The sequence below is a fragment of the Solanum lycopersicum genome, chromosome 8 (assembly GCF_036512215.1).
Source record: "Solanum lycopersicum chromosome 8, SLM_r2.1".
Lineage (NCBI taxonomy): Eukaryota > Viridiplantae > Streptophyta > Magnoliopsida > Solanales > Solanaceae > Solanum > Solanum lycopersicum.
Window position 1 is genome coordinate 1,169,578 of NC_090807.1, and position 19,689 is coordinate 1,189,266.

Consider the following 19,689-nt stretch of genomic DNA (forward strand, 5'->3'; position numbering starts at 1 on the left):
TTCACGAGCTAATAAATGATGTGAAAAATATTAAAATCAGGATTAATGGATATTAGTTAAACTCATCAATTTTTGGGGTTTAAGAAAGGTTGTGATGAAGTTAATTTTATTGTAAATCTATTTTTTGGATTTTTAATACTCAAATGGCTCAGAACAAAAGGGCATTAATGCATCTTTAAATAAAAAAATAGTGTTGGATAACTTTGCTTCTAATGAAAAATATGATTTACCAAAAAATATTTATTTGCTTTTAAGGGTTCTAATTATGAGTCATATCTTTCTTTTTCACAAAATATAGTATAGTAGTTTTCTTTGGTCTTATTTGTTTTACATTTTAAGTTGTAATGATGATGAAATCTTTGCTTCAAGCCTCACTTCAGTTAATTACTTCCATCGTTTCATTTTAATTATCGTTTTATTTTAAATATTATTTAGTTTAAAATAATTACTATTTTAAAATTTTAAAATAATAAAGTAAAATAAATAAATAACATAATATATATATATATATATATGATATATTAAGCGTCTCAGCTTTTCCACCCTAATACACCACTTCGCTTAATTAATTTTACGAAATATATATTATTTTTATAAAAATCATATAATTCTATCCAATAGAGTGAAAACATGTTTTCTCAATTATTGAGTCTTCAATTTTATTCTACTGAGGCTAGGATATGTTTTCTCAATTATTGAGTCTTTATTAATTAAAATTTTGAATAGAATAGAAGTTCCAAAAAAAAAAAAGTCAAACTAACTTAGAGAACCCTTAAGAAGTCAAATGTTCAAAACTATTAGGGATTGAAATTAAAATATATAAAATAAAAAAGGAAAAAAATAATTTTTTTATATATAAATATATAACCTAAAAATTCTTAAACAACTTGTTTGTATGCTATATTTTGTGGATATGTCTTGAAGTAGATATGCTGAGTCAATTAAAACATTATTTTAAATTTTGGGTGGTGATGATAATTCATTAAATTATTGAATCTAATAATTGGGAGTTGTATATTCTTTTTAAACAAATGAAAATGACTGTTTTGTTATTTAGAAAGTCAAGTGCTATATTTTTAATTATTTATAATATCTCTATACTTTTATTCTAATTAAGTATTTATATTTGAATAAAAAAAAACAAATATGTCGAACTCTGCTAGCTAGCTACTTTAACTTTGTTTTTTTATACGCACTCAATGAACACCAAATTAATCAATATATGCATAATATAACACTTGTTCTTACATCAACTTTTAACACTTAATCATATCACTAATTACTTTATTAATTAAGTTGATGTGACACATTTTTTTTTAATATGATACAAGAAGTTTATGTTGAATTTCATATTAATATATAAAAATTTGTAATTTATATATCATGACAATTAAAAGAAAATGAATAAAGTATTTAAGACGGGAAATGAGATGTTATTGATAATGTAATTTGTCGAACTTAGATCCAATTATGAATTATTCCACAGTATTGATAGCAACAGTATATTTTTGTTCCGTTTTGTGTTGAATAATATGTTTCCTTTTTTTATAAAAAATAAATAAAGGCTGTGTATTGGGGGAAAAAAGAAAATTGCAGAAATCTTATTAGTTTAAAATTTTATTATTTGGATACTTTCTAACTTATAATATCACGAATGTTATCGAATTTTGGTGCGTCTAGATACATTCAAATATATGTATTTTTGAATATATGAAGTCAAAATTAGGTATAATTTTTTTGTTCTAGATTTAACGTATTCAAGTAGATTCGCATGTATTTGGGATATATAAACAAATCTCACTCACCACTAATCTACTATTATCTAGTATTCAGGTACATACAGACAAATACATCACTATCTCCTCCCCATCTCACTCGCCTCTGTCCTCTTCTCATCCCTTCTCTTCTTATTTTAATGTATATGATAAAATACATGTATCAAGGTAGGCATATTTTCTTTAATATATGATAGAAAACTTTTAGGTAATGATAAAATACGTAATTATTTAAATGTATAGGTATGTTTAGTATATAGTGGAAATATTATGGTCTAATAAGATAATTTCCCTAAAAATACTAGGAAAAACAATAAATTTTCATTGATAAAATAAAAGTTCAAAATAATAAATCAACTACATTACAAAGATTTCACTTATCAAATATAATATCACTAAAAAGAAGAAACCATATATTATACTAATATTTTGTTCTCCACCCTTTCTTGGTGGGAAGTGATGTTGCTTTTGTGATGAATTATGTCTCACACTCTTTCTTTCTTTTAACTAAACATTAACAACCTTATCCTTAGCACTCACTTCACTTCTCTTACCTTGTTTTCTTCATAATGCTAATCTACAAGGCTCAAAATATTCATAAATACTAGTCTTTCTTATTTTTGAGAGTTAGCCGTAAGGTCTGTGTTACTTCTCTTAGATTAAACTAAGGTCTTATTATTTTTCTGAACTTATTTCTTTTGTAATTTTATATTTTTTTTGTCTTACGTGGCACACTTCGTGATTCCACACAATTGAGACGTGTGGAAGATATTTGAATGCCATGTAGGCTAAAAAGGTGTACGAAATTACAAAAAAATTTATAAAAAAATAAGTTTAGGAGATAATAGGACCTTAATTTAGCTAAAATGTGTTTGAAATTTCGATTATAATCTAGGGATAATAGGACCTTACTTTATAGAGTTTCATTAGATTGGTTCTTATTGTTATTGTAGCCCGGTATGTATATTTGTTATGGCCATCGAGGTGAATTTAAAATTTTAAGTTCTATTAAAGATAAACTTACTAAGTTTTATATAAAATATTTTTAAGATATAATTAAAATTAATAAATTTTATCACCTTTTTCTTTATAGAATTGTAATTCGTCTTTATTAGCTACATAAAAGGAATTATAACTTAATATGTGATAACAAGTAAAAATATAATTTCATATGTGATAACCTAATAAGCAGAATTATAACTTACATTCACATTTTTCACAAATATAAAGTAGATGAAGATGTAATAAAATTTAAAGTTTACGAATTTTAAATCTTATCGAATGTAACACTTATTGATTTTTTAGATAAATTATTAAAGATCCTCTATTGTCTATGTTAATGTTTATGTTTCACACAAATTAATTTTTTTTTCTTAAAAAGAATTTGTCTACTTTAGCTCTAAAAGATAATATTATTGACCATTGATGATAAGATTAATTAAAGACCCGTTTGCATATGGATTTTTTTTTCTAAATAAAACAACATTTGATTATAGATTCAATTTATTATATAAAAAAAAAAAAACAAGAAAAAAGTACTAATTATTTGTGATAATAGTTTTTTCAGGCTCATGAAATCTATTAGTGTGAAAAGAGAAGATTTTAAAAGTATCCTCCAATACCATGGGTCTTGGAATGCTGTGTAATCCTAGTTGTATTGTCAGCTTCCACATTTGTTCTTTTACTTGTCATAATTATTTCAGTTACTTCAATTTGTCAGTTTCTTTGTTCAATTTCACTACTCAAAATGGACTCATACAAAAAAAAACACACACACACATAAAAACTCCAATTTTGATTCTTGAACTAGTGGAACAACTAAATTGATCAAAGATTTCAACTTTTCTTCTTCTTGTTTGTTTTCCCCTCTTTTAGTTTTCTTGGACTAGAGGAATGGTTATCAGTGGTGTGAAAGCATCTTCAGTAGCTATGGTTTCTTTAGACATTTGCAGCAGGTAAAATTTAAGAGTTGCATTTGGGTTTTAATGGATTTTGGTTCTTGTTTTCATTTATCAGGAAAAAAAAAGCAATCTTTTTTTGTTGTTGTTTTGTTTATGGTTTCTGTTTGATGAATTTTGCTTCTTGTTTTGATTTATCAAGAAAAATGTGAACATTTTTTGTTTTGTTTAGAAGGGTGTTTGATGAAATTTGATTGATCAGGAAAAAATGCAATCTTTTTTTTGTTTGTTTTCTTTATGGTTTCTTTAGAAGGGTGTTTGATGAGCTTTGGTTCTTGTTTTGATTTATCAAGAAAAATGTGAGCTTTTTTTGTGTTCTTTAGAAGGGTGTTTGATAAAATTTGATTTGTCTGGAAAAAAATAAAGCAATCTTTTTTTCTTATGTTTATGGTTTCTTTAGAAGGGTGTTTGATGAATTCTGGTTCATGTTTTGATTTCTCAAGAAAAATGTGAGCTTTTAGAAGGGTATTTGATGAGTTTTGATTCTTGTTTTGATCTATCTAGGAAAAAATGCAAGTTTTTTTTTCTTCTGTATTTGGTTTCTTTAGAAGGGTGTCTACGGAATTTTGGTTCTTGTTTTGATTTATGAAGAAAAATGTGAACTTTTTTTTTCTTTTCTTTTTTCTTTCTTTAGAAGGGTCTTTGTTAAATTTTGATTCTTGTTTTGACTTATCAGGAAAAATGTGAGCTTTTTTTTCTCTTCTGTTTGGTAAATTTGGTTTCTTTAGAAGGGTGTTTGATGAATTTTGATTTATCAGGAAAAAATGTGAGCTTTATTCTTCTATTTTTGGTTTCTTTAGAAAGTTATCTGTTGAAATTTGATTCTTGTTTTGATTTATCAAGAAAAATGTGAGTTTTATTGCTTTTCTTTTTGGTTTCTTTAGAATGATGTTTGTTGAATTTTGATTCTTGTTTTGATTTATCAGGAAAAATGTGAGCTTTAGAAGGGTGTTTGATGGGCTGTTTTTTTTCTTTTTTGTTGTTGATTGTACTTTGTTTATGTAAAGTTATTTATGGATTGGAGAAGAATTTATGCTAGTACTAGGCGAAAATTCCCAAACCCTTTATTCTGTGGGATCATCAGGTGTAATTTTGATGGTCGCGTTGGATGTTGGATTGGGAACGAGAAAGGAAAATGGAACAAATTGGCTGCTGCTTCTGCAAGTACAAAGGCACCTAAATTGGGAATGTGCATTTCGCCTTTGGCTTCCTCTGCTGCTCTAGCAGAAACCCGATGGTCCTCGCAAGCCAAATTCTATAAGGAGGTTTGGGACTACATTTCTTGTTATATGCTGCTTTATAGATCAATTCTTGCTGTCAAGATGGTGATTTCACACTTGTTTAATCAGTGAATAGAGATACTTTCTTTTGTTCTATTTTATGGGACACCCTTTCCGTCTTAGCCTGTTAAAAGATGAATGACACCTTTCTGTATTTGGACACCTTACTTTTAGCAATGTGTTCTTTTCGCCATATAAATGTCATTACATGTTAAAGAGCACAAATTTTAAGATCTTTCTGGGCTTAAGCGTTGTGCCCAGTCAAACACGACCATATAAGAATGAAATGGAGCGAGTATATAATATGCCTATTTTTGTTTTATTGAAGTATCTCGGTCTAAATTTTGATCATTGATTGAGATTTTGCGATTTGGCAGGTTTTGAAAGATGCTAGGGAAAAGTTTACACAGGAGATATCGTTTCAGTCCAAGGACAAAGATATATCCCTGGCAAAGGTAGTAATTTGTCTTGCTAAGCTCTTTTCGTGCAATGCAGTTGATCAGTTGGTTTGAATATAACCACTTTTTTGGTTTCGAGGGACAGAAATGAAGTGGCTGTTTGTTTTTGGAATGTTCTGTCCATAGATAATTTCCGGCTTTGTCGTTTTTCCTTTAGATAAATGCAAAAATAAGTAAAAAAATGTTTGTGTATGAATGGAGGCGTTCAGCATTCGAGTTAAACCATCATTTTGCGAGTAACGTGCATGTTTTTCGTTCTTTTACTTGTAGTAATTGCTTTCTTCATTGGTTGTTTTGTCGTTTTCTATTATCCGGGTTAGGCTTTGCTCTACGTTGCTTCTGAAGATGAGGCATTTATGGATTTCAACCGGGAACTGGATTTTTATTCACTCCAAAATGAACGAACATCTACTTCACTGCCATCTGATACACTAGACTGGAAATGCGTGGATGCCATGCCTCTGGCTGGAAAGAATATGAGTGAATGGATGGCCGAGTTAGATTCCATTGCAAGAGAAGTTGAGGCAGAGCTAGTTCCGAGAGATATAGGATGCCATTTGGTTGAAGTTTTGGATGCAGTGAACGTTGTTCTTTTTAAGTCGAGGGGTTTCAAAAGGTCATCTGTGACAGTGGACTCAAAATGTTCATACCTGCATTCAGTGTTAAGCTCTGGACATTGTAGCGGTACATCTCAAATTTGTCTCACCAATATCCTCGTTATTTTGCGTATTTCTTAAGGCTCATGAAATTCAAAATTCTTTCCTGATTGCTTCATTTATATTAATGTAATCTGACATGTGTTTAACTTATGTACAGCAATTTTGCTTAGCGTCATTTACATTGAAGTTTGTCGAAGACTTAATCTAACCATTGTGGGATCTCGAATTGGAGAAGAATTCCTGATATGGCCCCAAACAGGAAACCCTGAGGTATGTTGATCGAGAAAATGGATGTTTTGATCTTTTCGTTGGCATGTCCATATACTACTTCTGGTATAATCCTTCAGAATTTAAGTTGATCTCTAGTCTCATTGAGTTGGTATGTCTACATTTGCAACTGTTGTAGGAGCTATTCAAGGTTACTTCCGGTCACAGCTTGTTTGGTATTGTTAACGGGAAGTGCGTTGATGACCCTAGATCAATGGCCTCGGACATCAATAGCAATTCACTGTCAGAGCTTGAGATTGCAACAAACCGAGATATTATCGGAATCGCTTTGGCTAATCTCATGGTGAGTTTTGTTCTTCTAAAAGGTAGAGTCTTTTTGGACGTTTTAAGCTTGTATTTATACATCTCATGGTGTTATTTATGAATATTAATGTCGCTAATTGCCATTCGTAGATTTGGCAAAATAGTTCTTTTTCCTAAACTAAACTGAACTAAATGAAGTGAAGTTTACTGAAATAGTGTACTCGTACTATTACTATGAAGAAAAGAAGAACGAGATGAATTGGACAAATATACAGAACCCCTTCTATTATATGTATTATCCTTTCCTGACTTTATCGGAGGTTCCTACGCAGAGGATTCATTGGAAACGTGCGTCAAGAGCAATTCATGGTTTGATGCTGGCTTCTCCACTTAGGTCTGTGGATAAGTCTGACGAGAAGTTTAAGAAGACCGATGCTTCAACTGTACCTTTGCTGCGGCCTCAAGATTTGAGGTAAAGATCATATACTCTAATAGTGTCTTTGTTACAACCGCTGGTTCCCGTTCCTGATTAAGTAGGCCACTTTGTGTTGTCCCTACAGGTTCAAGATGCAAATATGCACCATTTGCCATGAGAAAAGGAGAACCGCGAATAATTTTGGCTACATACATTATTATTCTTATTGATTCTAATTACTTCCTATGCTGCAATATTGCATGAGTTTTAATTCCTCCATCTGGTTTTTTAGTTAGTCAAGCATAATCAGGTTCCCAAATATTTGGTTTCACAAAGTGCTTTCCATATCTAAACTCGGTGGTCTATCCTAATATCTGTGTTGCTCGAACTCTCCAAAAATGTTGTCACATCTGTGTCTGATTCTCCAAAACTGCACTACCCGTTGATATTTCTTTGGTCTGCCTAATATGTCTAACTTGCACTAATCTTTAGATATGATTGTTAAGAATGAAACCTTTCGAGTTCTCATCAATGTTACATCCATGTCCATTTCTGCATCCTCGGTTTCAATAGTTTGTTTTCATCAAACATGGGATTACCTCGACTTGACATTTGATTAAATGCATTATCTTTTTTATCCGAAATGTAGAAACATGCTTGACAATGTTTCTCAGGTGTTCGTTTTATTAGTTTAGGCGCCTTTAGGCTAGTAAGAACTTCTTTTTTTCAGTAGAAGTTTTGTGTGCAATATACTTCTCGCCTGTAATGACTATATGTCTGGGATGGTACCGACTTTCTAGGCTGGCTATTATGGCTTCGCAAAGATTGCTGATTCTGCAGCCACACAATTGGGTTCTGAGGAGAGACCACGGCATGATGTTGTACTATAGCAGGTAAACAGTGACACTTTTTCTGTTCTTTTCTTAGTTTTTGCTGTGAAACTATGAACAAATGAACAAATATCCAGGGAATACGAGGAGGCGGTCCAGGAGCTTAGCATTTGCATGGTCTTTGCACCAGAAGAAGAGGCTCAAGTTCTAGAGGCATTTGTTGAGAAGTTACACCTACTGCAGCTCGAGTCATCGTGGAAGAATCTGGAACGTAAAGGTCCGTTAAGAGTTACTTGACTTGTTTGTACAAAAGTTGTGCCCTTTCTAGCTTGTTATAACTACACAGCTTTAGCTGTAATAACCTCCTTTTTTTGACTTGTGTAAATATATTACTTGTTTCGAAAATCAGATGAATGACATAACTTGAGCAGCTCAACGCTATATGTATGAGCGAAAAAACGAGTACAAGTGGTGTTAGATATACACTTTTAGAACCCACTCAATACTCGTAGTATCTAATTCTTGATCCGCCACTGCCTACTGTTGTTCATTTGGTCATTTCTCATGCTAAAAGAGGACTATTGACACTATTGCTGTATCTTCAATCTGAGTATAGTGCTTAGTCTAGGACTCATGGTCTATATTGCTCGGATCCTCTTCAGAACTTTTTGTATCTGTGTTGTTAGATCCTCGTATAAACTTTAATTATAGAAGTTCAAACTTTTTCCTCCAAGAAAACGGTTAGTTTTCCTTTTCAATGTAAAACATAATCATAGTAAAATTCAAATATATAAGGTAGAAAATTCAGGATAAATCATAACATGTTTATTGTTATTTAATTAGCTATTTAACTATTTAATGCAGCTAATTAAACAAAGCTTATGGCTGATTTTGAGGATTATAGATAGAAAAATAATTTGTTGTTTAAGTAAGCACATAAGCTAATTGTAGCTTTGCTTATCTAAGCTATAAAAAAGTTGATAAGTTTGTTACCAAGAATCATATATTAAAATAATCTGATAATAATTTAACAGATCAATAATGATGTATTATTAATTTTTAAAATTAATAATAGGTACCAATTATTGTGATTTTCCACCATATAGAATCATTTTAATTGTTTAGAATTTCTTCTACTAATGTCCTAATCCATGGTGTGTCATCATTCTTGAATCTTTTGATTATGCTTTGAACTAATGGGTTAGGTAATTGGGTTGATATTGACTTTATTGATGTGGACATTGAAGTTGTTTACTTAATTTGGTTTATTTATTTATATTATTAGTAAGAGATAAAAGATTTACAAGTCTTGTGATCCTCTGACCCCCTTCACTCTCCCGGAGAAAAGGGTGTGATTTAGTGGTTAGTGAAGTGAATGCAAACTTAGGAGGCTAAATTTTATATTCTATTAGGGGAAAAAAAAGGGAAGAAGATGCCTCTTCTTTGGTTATTTTGAGGTTAGGGGTGTAGCGGTAACAGTCTAGATTCTAGATGGATAAAGTCGTACACGCTGTTCTCTTTCAATTTTACTTGTGAAATATGAATAATTGAATGAAGATACGTATACCTTTAACAACTTTTAGATTACAAGAATTTATTTTCAAACTACATACAAATATAAATAGTTAGATAGCAATAATGGTTTTAATTTAATAGTTAGAAGACCTTTTCAATTTTTATCAAAGAAAAAGGCCAAATAGAATTTGGTGTCACTTAGCTAGGTTAATTTACCAAGTTGGTTGGATGTTAGAGATACATTTTTAAACATGTTAATTAACTCCATATCTTGATGGATTAATCAATGAAGGACCTTTTAATTTTTTTAATTAAATTATCGATCTATCGCAATCGTCTGTTTATATTTATCAAATAAAAAAAAACGATCAAGAAGGGGTCAAAAGACCGTATAAACAAAACCCTAATTGAAATAGACGAGATTTATTTTCTTGATTTGGTTCTATTCTCGACACGAGAAAAAGATTCCTAGATTATTAATATGCATGCACTCATTAAGGTGAAACTTCATTGTTATCATATTTTAGATTTCACAAATAAAACATCAGGATAATAGTTTAAAAATTCTTCTAGTAAAATTTAAAACTTCGTGATTTAAGTTATTTTTTAAAAATAGAATCGAAAATTACCAACTCTCTACATTTTTTTTGAAGTCTCAATGTCAACTAGAGAATAATGGTGGATAATAAATTTAGATCCATATTTTTTTTCTACTAATTTATCATAATATTTTTCATGAAAATCATTTTCCTTCTTGATAAACACAAGCGATATTTTGTTTTGTGTGTTATTACCATAAAATGATACTTCTTCTGCGTCATTTAGATGATGATATTTGATTGGAGCTAGAATTTAAAAAATATATATATTTAATTTAATTTTTAAATTAATTATAAATATTTACATGATTATAAAATCATATATTTAAGTACTTCCTAGTTGTTGAATTGAAAGAACTCATATCTTTCCCATATTTTTTACTAATATAAGAAGACTAATTTGAATAATAGTTTAATTTTAAATTACATTAGTTTATCTTTTTAATAGATAACTACCTATCAAGTTTCTCGAGTATATATACACTTTCAATTTATCTCAGTTACAATTATAACAAGTTCGATATTACTATCAAATGACGTAGATTTAATTTTAATAGTACTTGTTATAATCAATTTTCTATCGATAATATAATAAGAGTTTTCGATGATAATTGTTGTTTACTAATAAAAATCTTTGAATGTAGGTACTCTATGAGGAAATCAGAGAATTCTCATAGCTTTGGAGAAGATCACAAAATGAGTATATATTATTATTTTATTACTAACAATAATAGATGAGTACAATTTTTTTTTTAAAATTTGGAGCAAAGACAAAAGACAATTGCTATTATATTGGAAAATTTAATCGTATGGATTGTAACAATTTGGCAAAATTTAAAAACCTATAACCAAAAATAAATGTGTTTGTCTTTATAGTAATCACTTTATTGTTTAATATGGTTTATAGTTTTTATTTGATGAAATTCAAAAATTTACTTCATGTTTAAAATAATTTAATCTTTTAATTATTTAGTTATTTATCACCGTTCTGTTCAATTATCGTTAAAATATATTGATATATTATATAAAAATTTTTAATTTTTGCATAGTGTAAGATTTTTTTTATGTTCCTTAGAAATGGTAAAATGCTTAAAAATGCATACAATTTTTTTTTTATGAGAAAGTCATATATATATAACTTGATTACGTATATATTTCCTCTTTTTTAACTTGATTACGTATATATTTCCTCTTTTTTCTTATATTAATTATTTTTGATTAATGTTATGTGAGAATATAGTGCATGTTATGCGTTTGAAACTATATTACTCCTATCATATATTTAAATAAAAAATCGGTAATATATTGAATATATTACAAAAAATGAAATAAAAACATCAACTTAATTGATTTTATTTGATTCTGATATTTAAAAAATTAATTATTCCATAAATTAATTTGATCATCTTTTTAGAGAAAAATCAACTTATATTAAATCATGAACATTTGAAATGATTTAAAAAAGGGGCAATACTTTTTGAACGTTATTTTAAAAAATAAATCTTACAATACGCAATTTCGATTCAATAATCCTTAATATAAATATCAAATTGAAAAAAAGATAATATAAATGAGGAAAATTAATAATAGTAATAATAAATTAAAAAAAAGCGCGACCTAACAACTTCTTCGAAGAGTCCTCACTAGTCATGCGCTACGCCGGCCACCCTCTCTCTCTTTCCCGTTTGACTTCACCGCCGTTTCCCCTCCTTCCTCCGCCGACCACCGCCGTGTTCTCCGCCGCCACCGGTTACACTCCTCCTTTCACTCCGGTTAAATTCCAAAGGCTGTCTCTTCTTCGGCGTTCATCCAGCCGAGATAACTACATCGGAAACGGCGGTGGCGGTGCTGGTGGAAACGGTAAAAACAACGGAGGTAGTGGCGGCGGCGATTGGTGGAACAATTTCTTCAATTTTGATAAGATTCTCCTCCTTCCTATTTTTAGAGATGAAGATACTTTTATCGATTCCGTATTATCGTGTAAACCATTGTTATTGTTCCTTGTATCAGCTTCTTCTTCAATTACTTGCTGCTTACTGTTAGCTTCATTTGTACAAGCAAAAACTAATAATGGAGAAATTGTGTATGAAATTAGAGGAGGAAAACGGTTTGAACTTGTGCCAGATTATTCAAAGGATGAATTTGTTCTTACTAAGACAATGTGGTCACAGTTATGGCCTGATTCGACATCGGGGAGTTTTGTTTCCAATTTGTGGATGCAATGCAAGGAATTAACAACGACTTTGTTTCTTCCTGAGGGATTTCCGGAGAGTGTTACAAGTGATTACTTGGAGTATGCTCTTTGGAGAGGGGTTCAAGGTATTGCTGCACAAATTAGTGGTGTTCTTGCAACTCAGGTACTACTCTTGTGTTGATTAAAGATATATTAGCCCAAATAAGAGTTTGATGAATTTGGATTTGATTAAAAAGGTCTAATTTTGTTGGGATATTCTGTTGATTTGGACTTAAAATGATGAATCACTTTGTTTGTTTAAGCTGTCATCTTATCCTAGAGCATGTCAGCGACACACTGAATCGAGTGAAAGAGTCAAATAGGATTATGTCACATGCTAAGTGATGTGACATACCTAGTCAAATAAATGAATTTCTCTACATGCAAGCATTCATGTGTCTAGCATTCAAAGATCAAGAATTAAATCAAAATCAAACTTCAAACCTTTGGATTAAAAATACATCATGTTCTAGATCAAACTCATGGGCACTTGATTAGCTTCAGCCAACGATTAACCAAGCTTATTTTAGTCATGCAATTTTATGAAATGATTTACTACAGGGAGTATGCACCGGTCTTTCAAACACACGTAGCTCCTAATTGAAGTTGAAGATAGTGGGATGTTAACCAAGTTGTCGACTCATACTCCGCTAATTGGTTGATATGCGAGTTTGTGGCTATTTTAGAGGAATTCTCTCAAATGGTCGATTGGACTTTAGAACATAAACTAGAATTCTGATTGATCATCTAAAATGTGGTCTCCTCAAGACTCTTAACCAGTGTAAATTTAATGTTACAAGCACCCTTTCAAGCCTAGAATGCCAAATAATTTAAGGAGAGAAAATGATTCCACATGCCAAATGACGTGACATACCTTGTCAAAATAAAAATATGTCATGTGTACAAGTAACATGTTTTGTCCAATCAAATGCCTTGTCAATTTTTTTGTCTCGGCTTTCCGTTCGGTGTATTTTCGAGGTTCCTATATGTTGAGAACCATATTATGGTGTAGGTTCTCTTTTTTGGTGTATTGGTTGGTTGTATACAAGGTTCCCACAATTATAAATAAAATATTTACCTTATCAACAAAAAAGTGATTTGTCAGTTTTCACTATTTCAATCTTATTGGTCGGGCGATTCAAGTCAACCAAGCAAATCAAAGGTCAAAGGAAAAGAGTTTGTTCTCATTGCAATTCTTTTCTCTTCCACCACTATTAACAGGATTCCTCATAACTCAAAAAAGATACCAAGATTCATAACGATTAACAGCTAGCAACAGAGCTCGTGGATCATTGAAAGTTTAATAGATTATATATACTTTTGTTTTGTATTTTCCTTTTTCACCTTTGTTGTCTTGAATCATCTTAGGAAGAAAGTCATAAGAGTGAACAATGCTGATTGATTTTTCATACTTTGTTATGTCTAGGCCTTGCTTTATGCTGTTGGATTAGGGAAAGGGGCTATTCCTACTGCTGCTGCTATCAATTGGGTGCTTAAGGATGGCATTGGTTATCTAAGCAAGATTCTTTTGTCGAACTATGGCAGGCATTTTGATGTCAATCCTAAGAGCTGGAGGCTTTTTGCCGATCTTTTGGAAAATGCTGCTTATGGCCTGGAGATTTTGACCCCTGCATTCCCACATCTGTTTGTTCCTATCGGAGCTGTTGCTGGAGCAGGGAGATCAGCTGCTTCCTTAATCCAGGTAATATTTTTTGAATCCAAGTGTGAATCTGATCATGATTAAAGAAAGGGAAAGGTTCTGATCTGCATGTCTTACTGCAAATCCAATGTTTTGCTGGTATTGTGTCTCAAACATGTGCTGCAAGTTTCTCTCTGGTGTTTCATTAAATTTATGTAATTTTTATCTTCATTACAGAGAAGAATTAGATGTTATGCCCAAACACAATCTTCTCACCCCCATCCCTGAAGGAAAAAAAAGAAAAAAAAAGAGATTAAGGTTCATACAGTAAACAACGATAAACAAATCCTTTGTCTTACAGGCTGCTACAAGGAGCTGCTTCTATGCGGGTTTTGCCGCTCAGAGGAATTTTGCTGAGGTAATTTCTTTACTTCTATATTCTTACTTTGGTTGTCAAAATATGTTGGGATCATGAAACTTCTAATGTTCCAGCCTCTCTTGATTACCTACAAGAACCACTCATATATTTGTGCACATATGCCTTGTGGAGACCGAGGAGTTACCACAAGAATTCCATTCTGAATCAGTAACTATTAGCAGGTGATTGCAAAGGGTGAAGCTCAAGGAATGGTGAGCAAAGCTATTGGAATCATGCTTGGCATTGCATTGGCTAACTACACCCGCTCCTCTACATCTCTTGCTCTTGCCTCTTTTGGAGTGGTAACTTGGATCCACATGTTCTGTAATCTGAAGTCATATCAGTCAATTCAACTGAGGACTTTAAATCCTTATCGCGCAAGTACTTCTCTTCTCTTGCATTTTTATTTCTTATATCATAAGATACAAGCAATTAATTTGAAAAGTACAAGGAAGTTTACTTTGTATTCTGTATTTTGTGTTAAACTGTTTTGTGGATTCTTTTACATGAGAGTGGCCTATTCTTCTCGCTTCCATTGATAGAATGAGTGTTCAAGAGGACCAATTACACAATCACTTTTACTGTTGGAAAGTACATCTCGGATCTAGTTCTAAGTTACTGTCCTGAATGATGTAACATAAGTGAAGGAGAAGATGTTATAGCGATTAATTGTGGAACATGTGCATATGCATTGACAACTTATATGACATGTAACTTGCAGCATAGATCACATTATCATTACAATTTGGATAAGGATTTTATATATTAACTTTATTTATTAACTGCTGGAGAAGTGTTGCTTTAATTTAATAGAAATCTTACTAAGTTATAAGAGGTGGCTGAAACTTGTCACGTAATCTATCCTTGTTTAATCTTATGTTAGCGGCTCTTTTTTGATAGGTCTAGTCTTCAGTGAATATCTGCTCAGTGGTCTAGTTCCTTCTGTTAAAGAGGTCAATGATGAGGAGCCCCTTTTTCCAGCTGCTATTTTAAATCTGAAGGCAGCATATGAGGTGAGTTTGCTTCCACATTTACTAGTTTCATAAGACATCTTCCCTCATATCTATGCAAACCTCAGAACCTGTAAAGTTCTTTTGCATCTGTGTTGATGTTTTACTATGTAAACAAATTTTCATTTATCCTCCAAATATATGAAATACACTGCAGGGATTTCTGCTCGATGTTTATGCAATAAACGTGTTTCTTTTGTGTCTGTGTGTGTGTGGGTTGGGGAGGCGGGGGGCAGCAGGGGAGCTAGGTATTCTCTTATATCATTCTATAAATTGATGACATAATATATGGATATCTCAGAAAGAACTTTTGCCCAGCTTAACTGTTTTATCAAGTCATAGAGGACAAATGAGGTGTTCTCATGTGCAACTACGAACATCAAATGAGATTTGAAAAATCTTAGAATAGTTGAAGAAATTAAGAAAAAATATGCTCATTCAAATACAAATGGACAGAAAAATAATAATAACTAACAACTTACAAGATAGGCATAACTTGAGTGATAATGAGTACCAAGGATGACCAGTGACTAGGGATGGCCCTTACTATAACCCTTGTTCCTTGTTGGGAATGGGAGAAAATTTTCTCTGTTGATGCCATCTTCCAGTTGAAGGTATAATTTGGTTTTGACTTGCAAACGATGAAAATAGACCATCTTCTCTGATTATTGGTCTTTTCAGACACAAACAGAAGTGCTTTCTGTTCATGCTAAGCAAGCAGCTGCAGGGATTGTGCGACGGTTGCAGCTGGGTTCTAAACTTTCTGATGTTGCTACAAGCCAAGAAGATGTGCTTGCTCTGTTTGAACTGTACAAGAATGAAGGTTATATTTTGACTGAGCATGAAGGAAGATTTTGTGTAAGTCATCCAGTCTCTTTCCTCCCCCTCATTATCTTCATTGTTGAGACATCACTTGTTTAGACTAACCTGTAAATTCCAGCTAAAGATTTTATTTGATCTACCTTCTGCAAGAGGCGTCAACTTCCTAAAAACTGGTGAATAAAGTGTTAGAGCTCAAATTTCTGATTTATATTCTTAAGGAACCTTTTTTTTTATCAGGAACAGTTGATCATATTTTGGCCTTTCCAGAGGGTGATTGTAGTTACTATAACTAAAGAAAGATTAATCTCCCACCTTCCCTCTCCCACCGGGACATTCACTATGAATGTTGGGTATTCAAACAAAGCTAAACTAGGTCATAACAAGTATTAGGCTTTGAGTGGAAAAAGTAACATTGCCCTTCCCATGTTTCTTAAAGAGTGTTTTATTTCATGTTATGTGGAACTAGACTTCAGATGCAACCCAACTACATTTTTTTTTGAATATATAAAAAAGAGAAGTAAATATGATGGTTCTGCAGAATCCATTTTGTAACTTGTAATCACCGCTATTGAGTTATGATGGTCACTGTTTGAGTTAAAAGCAATCCAAGGGAAAATTAGTGACTCATATAATATCATTCACTTAGCAGGAAAAGTGAATACTCCATTGAGTGACAAATATCAGAGAGTGAGAGGGAGTTGAGCATGAGTAGATCGTTAGTAGGCTTGTTTTACGTGGAAATTTTCTTGATTCAATTCCCATCTTTATCTCACTTCTGCTTTCCATTTCTTCATTGAAATGGATGGAGGGTGGTGGTTCGACCTTATGCTTAACTAACATTTTTACATTTACTCTGCACTTGTTGGAGCAGATTGTACTGAAAGAAAGTTCATCACCACAAGATATGTTGAAGTCATTGTTTCATGTCAATTACCTGTATTGGTTAGAGACAAATGCAGGAATCAAGTCAAGCAGTGTAGCTAATGACTGCAGGCCTGGGGGAAGGCTGCAGATGTCTTTGGAGTATGTTGAGAGAGAGTTTAACCATGTCAAAACTGATGGTGAAGTAGCAGGTTGGGTAACTGACAGTCTCATCGCGAGGCCTTTGCCAGTTCGGATTCGCTTGGATTATGCAGCTGAATCTTCTGTTGCAGAAGGTTGATCATATATCACAAGACACAGTTCCTCTGAACAAGCTCTTATTTTCCAGCTTAAGTCTAACCCTTCATACCCTGTATAGCTGCCAAACCATCATGATGGGTTCCCTTTGGATTTGCATCTGCAGGCAGAAGTGCTTTAAAACAATTGGTAAAACCCATTTCAGTGACTGTACAATGAGCTTCAAATGGTGTCTTGGATCAATAATTGGACGATGCAGTACGCTGGTTTTGAATGGGGTGAGTATCCGAAATCTGTTTCTGAATGCTTGATTTCATTGCTGCTCATTGTTTGCTATCCTGACAATAGCTTTGAAGTTCCATTGATCTTGAGTCTACACTGCAACATGTGGAGCTTCTCCTCCTTCATTCATTTATGATTTAGTTTTCTTCTTACACCTATTTTCCTGTAAGTAAGTTTACATCTAGAGGCCAGAGCAAACACTCAACTCTATCGAAAAAACAAAAACAAAAAACTTCACTCTAGAATCTCCATCAAGTTGGTGTCGGGGGTGAGATTTGGTAGGATATTCTGTTTCCCTTCAGCATAATGGGAGATGGATGAAGTAGTCGAGTTTGGTCGCCATTTTTGCACTGTTACCTTCAATTTTTTGTGCTAATGAACGAGCATGTTCGTGTTAACGACTTGTAGTGTTATTGAACTTTTGCATTTGGATTATAATTTGGTGAGATAGATGGTGAAGATCTGTATCTCAGTTTGGTGATTGTATAGCTCAGATGATGTTATTTTGTGACCAATTTTAAAGTTAACCCTACCAAATTCGAATATGATTCTTCTAATCTTCATTTAAAAAATTGAAGTTAATTTCTCTTCACACTATTCTAATTTGTACTAACCTTTGTTCGATTGTTTTTTGTTGATTCTTCAACTAGTTCTGCGAACGTGCATCGCATATTTTTCCCAAAATACTATTGCAAATGATATATTTTATTCCGTTCGAATCTATTGGTATTTATTAAAAAAGAAATTAAAAGATCATCATCTTTTATGATAGAAAGTACAGTTCTAAGTAAAAAGAATATAACCTTAATTATAAAGTTGACTAAAAGTGATAAAGTAAAAATAACTTACCGGATACAATATTCAAATGAGAGGAAGCTAAAATACTACATGTTTGATTAATGTATAATGTGCAAGGAAAAAGACAACGATGTCTAAAATTGTCTCAAATTTTCATGAAGACATAAGATTATTTTATAATTATTTAATATTTACTAATTAATTAGATTTTTTCATATTGTATATCTACATTTAATTTTCTAAACAATATGTTTATTGTACTTTTTATTGGTAATCTAAATTAAATAAATAAAAAAAAGTTAAGGCATTCACTTTATGTTATATTTCAAACTTGACGATATAATAGTTTTTCTAAGTAGCATATCATTTTTTCAAACATAATTTCCCATAAATATAAATGTAAAACGCTTTTGATAAAACTTATTTTGATAGTAACACCTAAAAACAAAATAACAGATCACTATAAATTCTCAATAATAGTGATGATAAAATATTAGAATGCTATACACAATGGCACCCAACAAGAAAATTTTGTAAATAATTTACTATATATAGATCCAATAAAGATAATATCAATTTTAGTTTGTTCAACAAAATTTGTGATCAATTGAACAATACGAATCACAAAATTTAGCCGTTCAAAAATTTTGTATGAAATTGAGCAAAACAGATAAAAATGCAAATAATAACAAAACTTATTAATTTTTTTAAAAAATAAATATAAAATGAAATAGCACCAACTTGTCATATTTCCAATCAAATCCAAACACACTCATTTTCTTAGTAAAAATTGTGGATGATATTTCTTTTTTAGAAAATTTTAGCTCACCATATTGTTGGGACATCATTTATATTATGGCCATAAAAGCTTTTTTCGCAAATTCAGCGTCTAATTGTGCAAATGCCAAAGTTTATACAAAATATATATAGAATAAAGATAATACCAAGTTATATTCCGAATGTATAGCTTTACGATTCTTTCTATAAATTAGGACGAAATATATTATAAACAATAGCCTCAAATCATCAATTAATTGTGCATATCAAGTTTTAATAATATAGCCCAAAATAATATGATAGATGGTCAAGACTAAGGCTAAGTCTTAAAGGATATATTCGAAAATTTTACATTGTATAGTCATTTATCAAAATAATAATTCATATATAATATGATTTTCACTAAAATATTAATCGATACATACATATATATTTAGTATATATTATAAACATTTTATACGTAATAATGTATTATATTTGGCTACCAAAATAATGATTTTTCTTTTTACTAAAATTGAAGTGGGATTTTCAAGTGTTCAATGATTTATAAGCATATGGGCTCATGCGTGGT

At 31.5% G+C, this 19,689-nt stretch overlaps 2 protein-coding genes across 9 annotated transcripts; both read left to right on the forward strand.

Moving 5' to 3' along the window:
* The first annotated feature begins 2,394 nt into the window (after window positions 1-2,394).
* On the forward strand, window positions 2,395-10,899 carry LOC101248222 (transglutaminase-like and tetratricopeptide repeat-containing protein). Of its 8 annotated transcripts, none has more exons than XM_069287611.1 (10): window positions 2,395-2,413; window positions 3,651-3,730; window positions 4,818-4,998; window positions 5,391-5,468; window positions 5,792-6,155; window positions 6,288-6,400; window positions 6,537-6,701; window positions 6,994-7,133; window positions 7,877-7,969; window positions 8,044-8,311. In XM_069287611.1, exons 2-10 carry the CDS (start codon window positions 3,669-3,671, stop codon window positions 8,201-8,203), a joined length of 1,356 nt encoding a protein of 451 aa, XP_069143712.1. In that variant the 5' UTR covers window positions 2,395-2,413; window positions 3,651-3,668; the 3' UTR covers window positions 8,204-8,311. The 8 variants fall into 8 exon arrangements, 5 of the variants coding, with proteins under 5 accessions (XP_069143712.1, XP_069143714.1, NP_001308578.1 ...); XR_011210951.1 differs by lacking the exon at window positions 2,395-2,413 and adding an exon at window positions 10,665-10,899 and having other exon boundaries at window positions 3,291-3,730; window positions 7,222-7,969; window positions 8,044-8,183; XM_069287613.1 differs by lacking the exon at window positions 2,395-2,413 and adding an exon at window positions 10,665-10,899 and having other exon boundaries at window positions 3,291-3,730; window positions 8,044-8,183.
* Window positions 10,900-11,593: 694 nt separating this feature from the next.
* Window positions 11,594-17,788, forward strand: LOC101248696 (protein root UVB sensitive 1-like). Its single transcript, XM_004244385.5, has 7 exons — window positions 11,594-12,377; window positions 13,680-13,955; window positions 14,254-14,310; window positions 14,493-14,691; window positions 15,211-15,323; window positions 16,002-16,178; window positions 17,014-17,788. The coding sequence occupies exons 1-7, from the start codon at window positions 11,670-11,672 to the stop codon at window positions 17,302-17,304; spliced, it is 1,821 nt and encodes a 606-aa protein (XP_004244433.1). The 5' UTR covers window positions 11,594-11,669; the 3' UTR covers window positions 17,305-17,788.
* The last annotated feature ends 1,901 nt before the right edge of the window (window positions 17,789-19,689 follow it).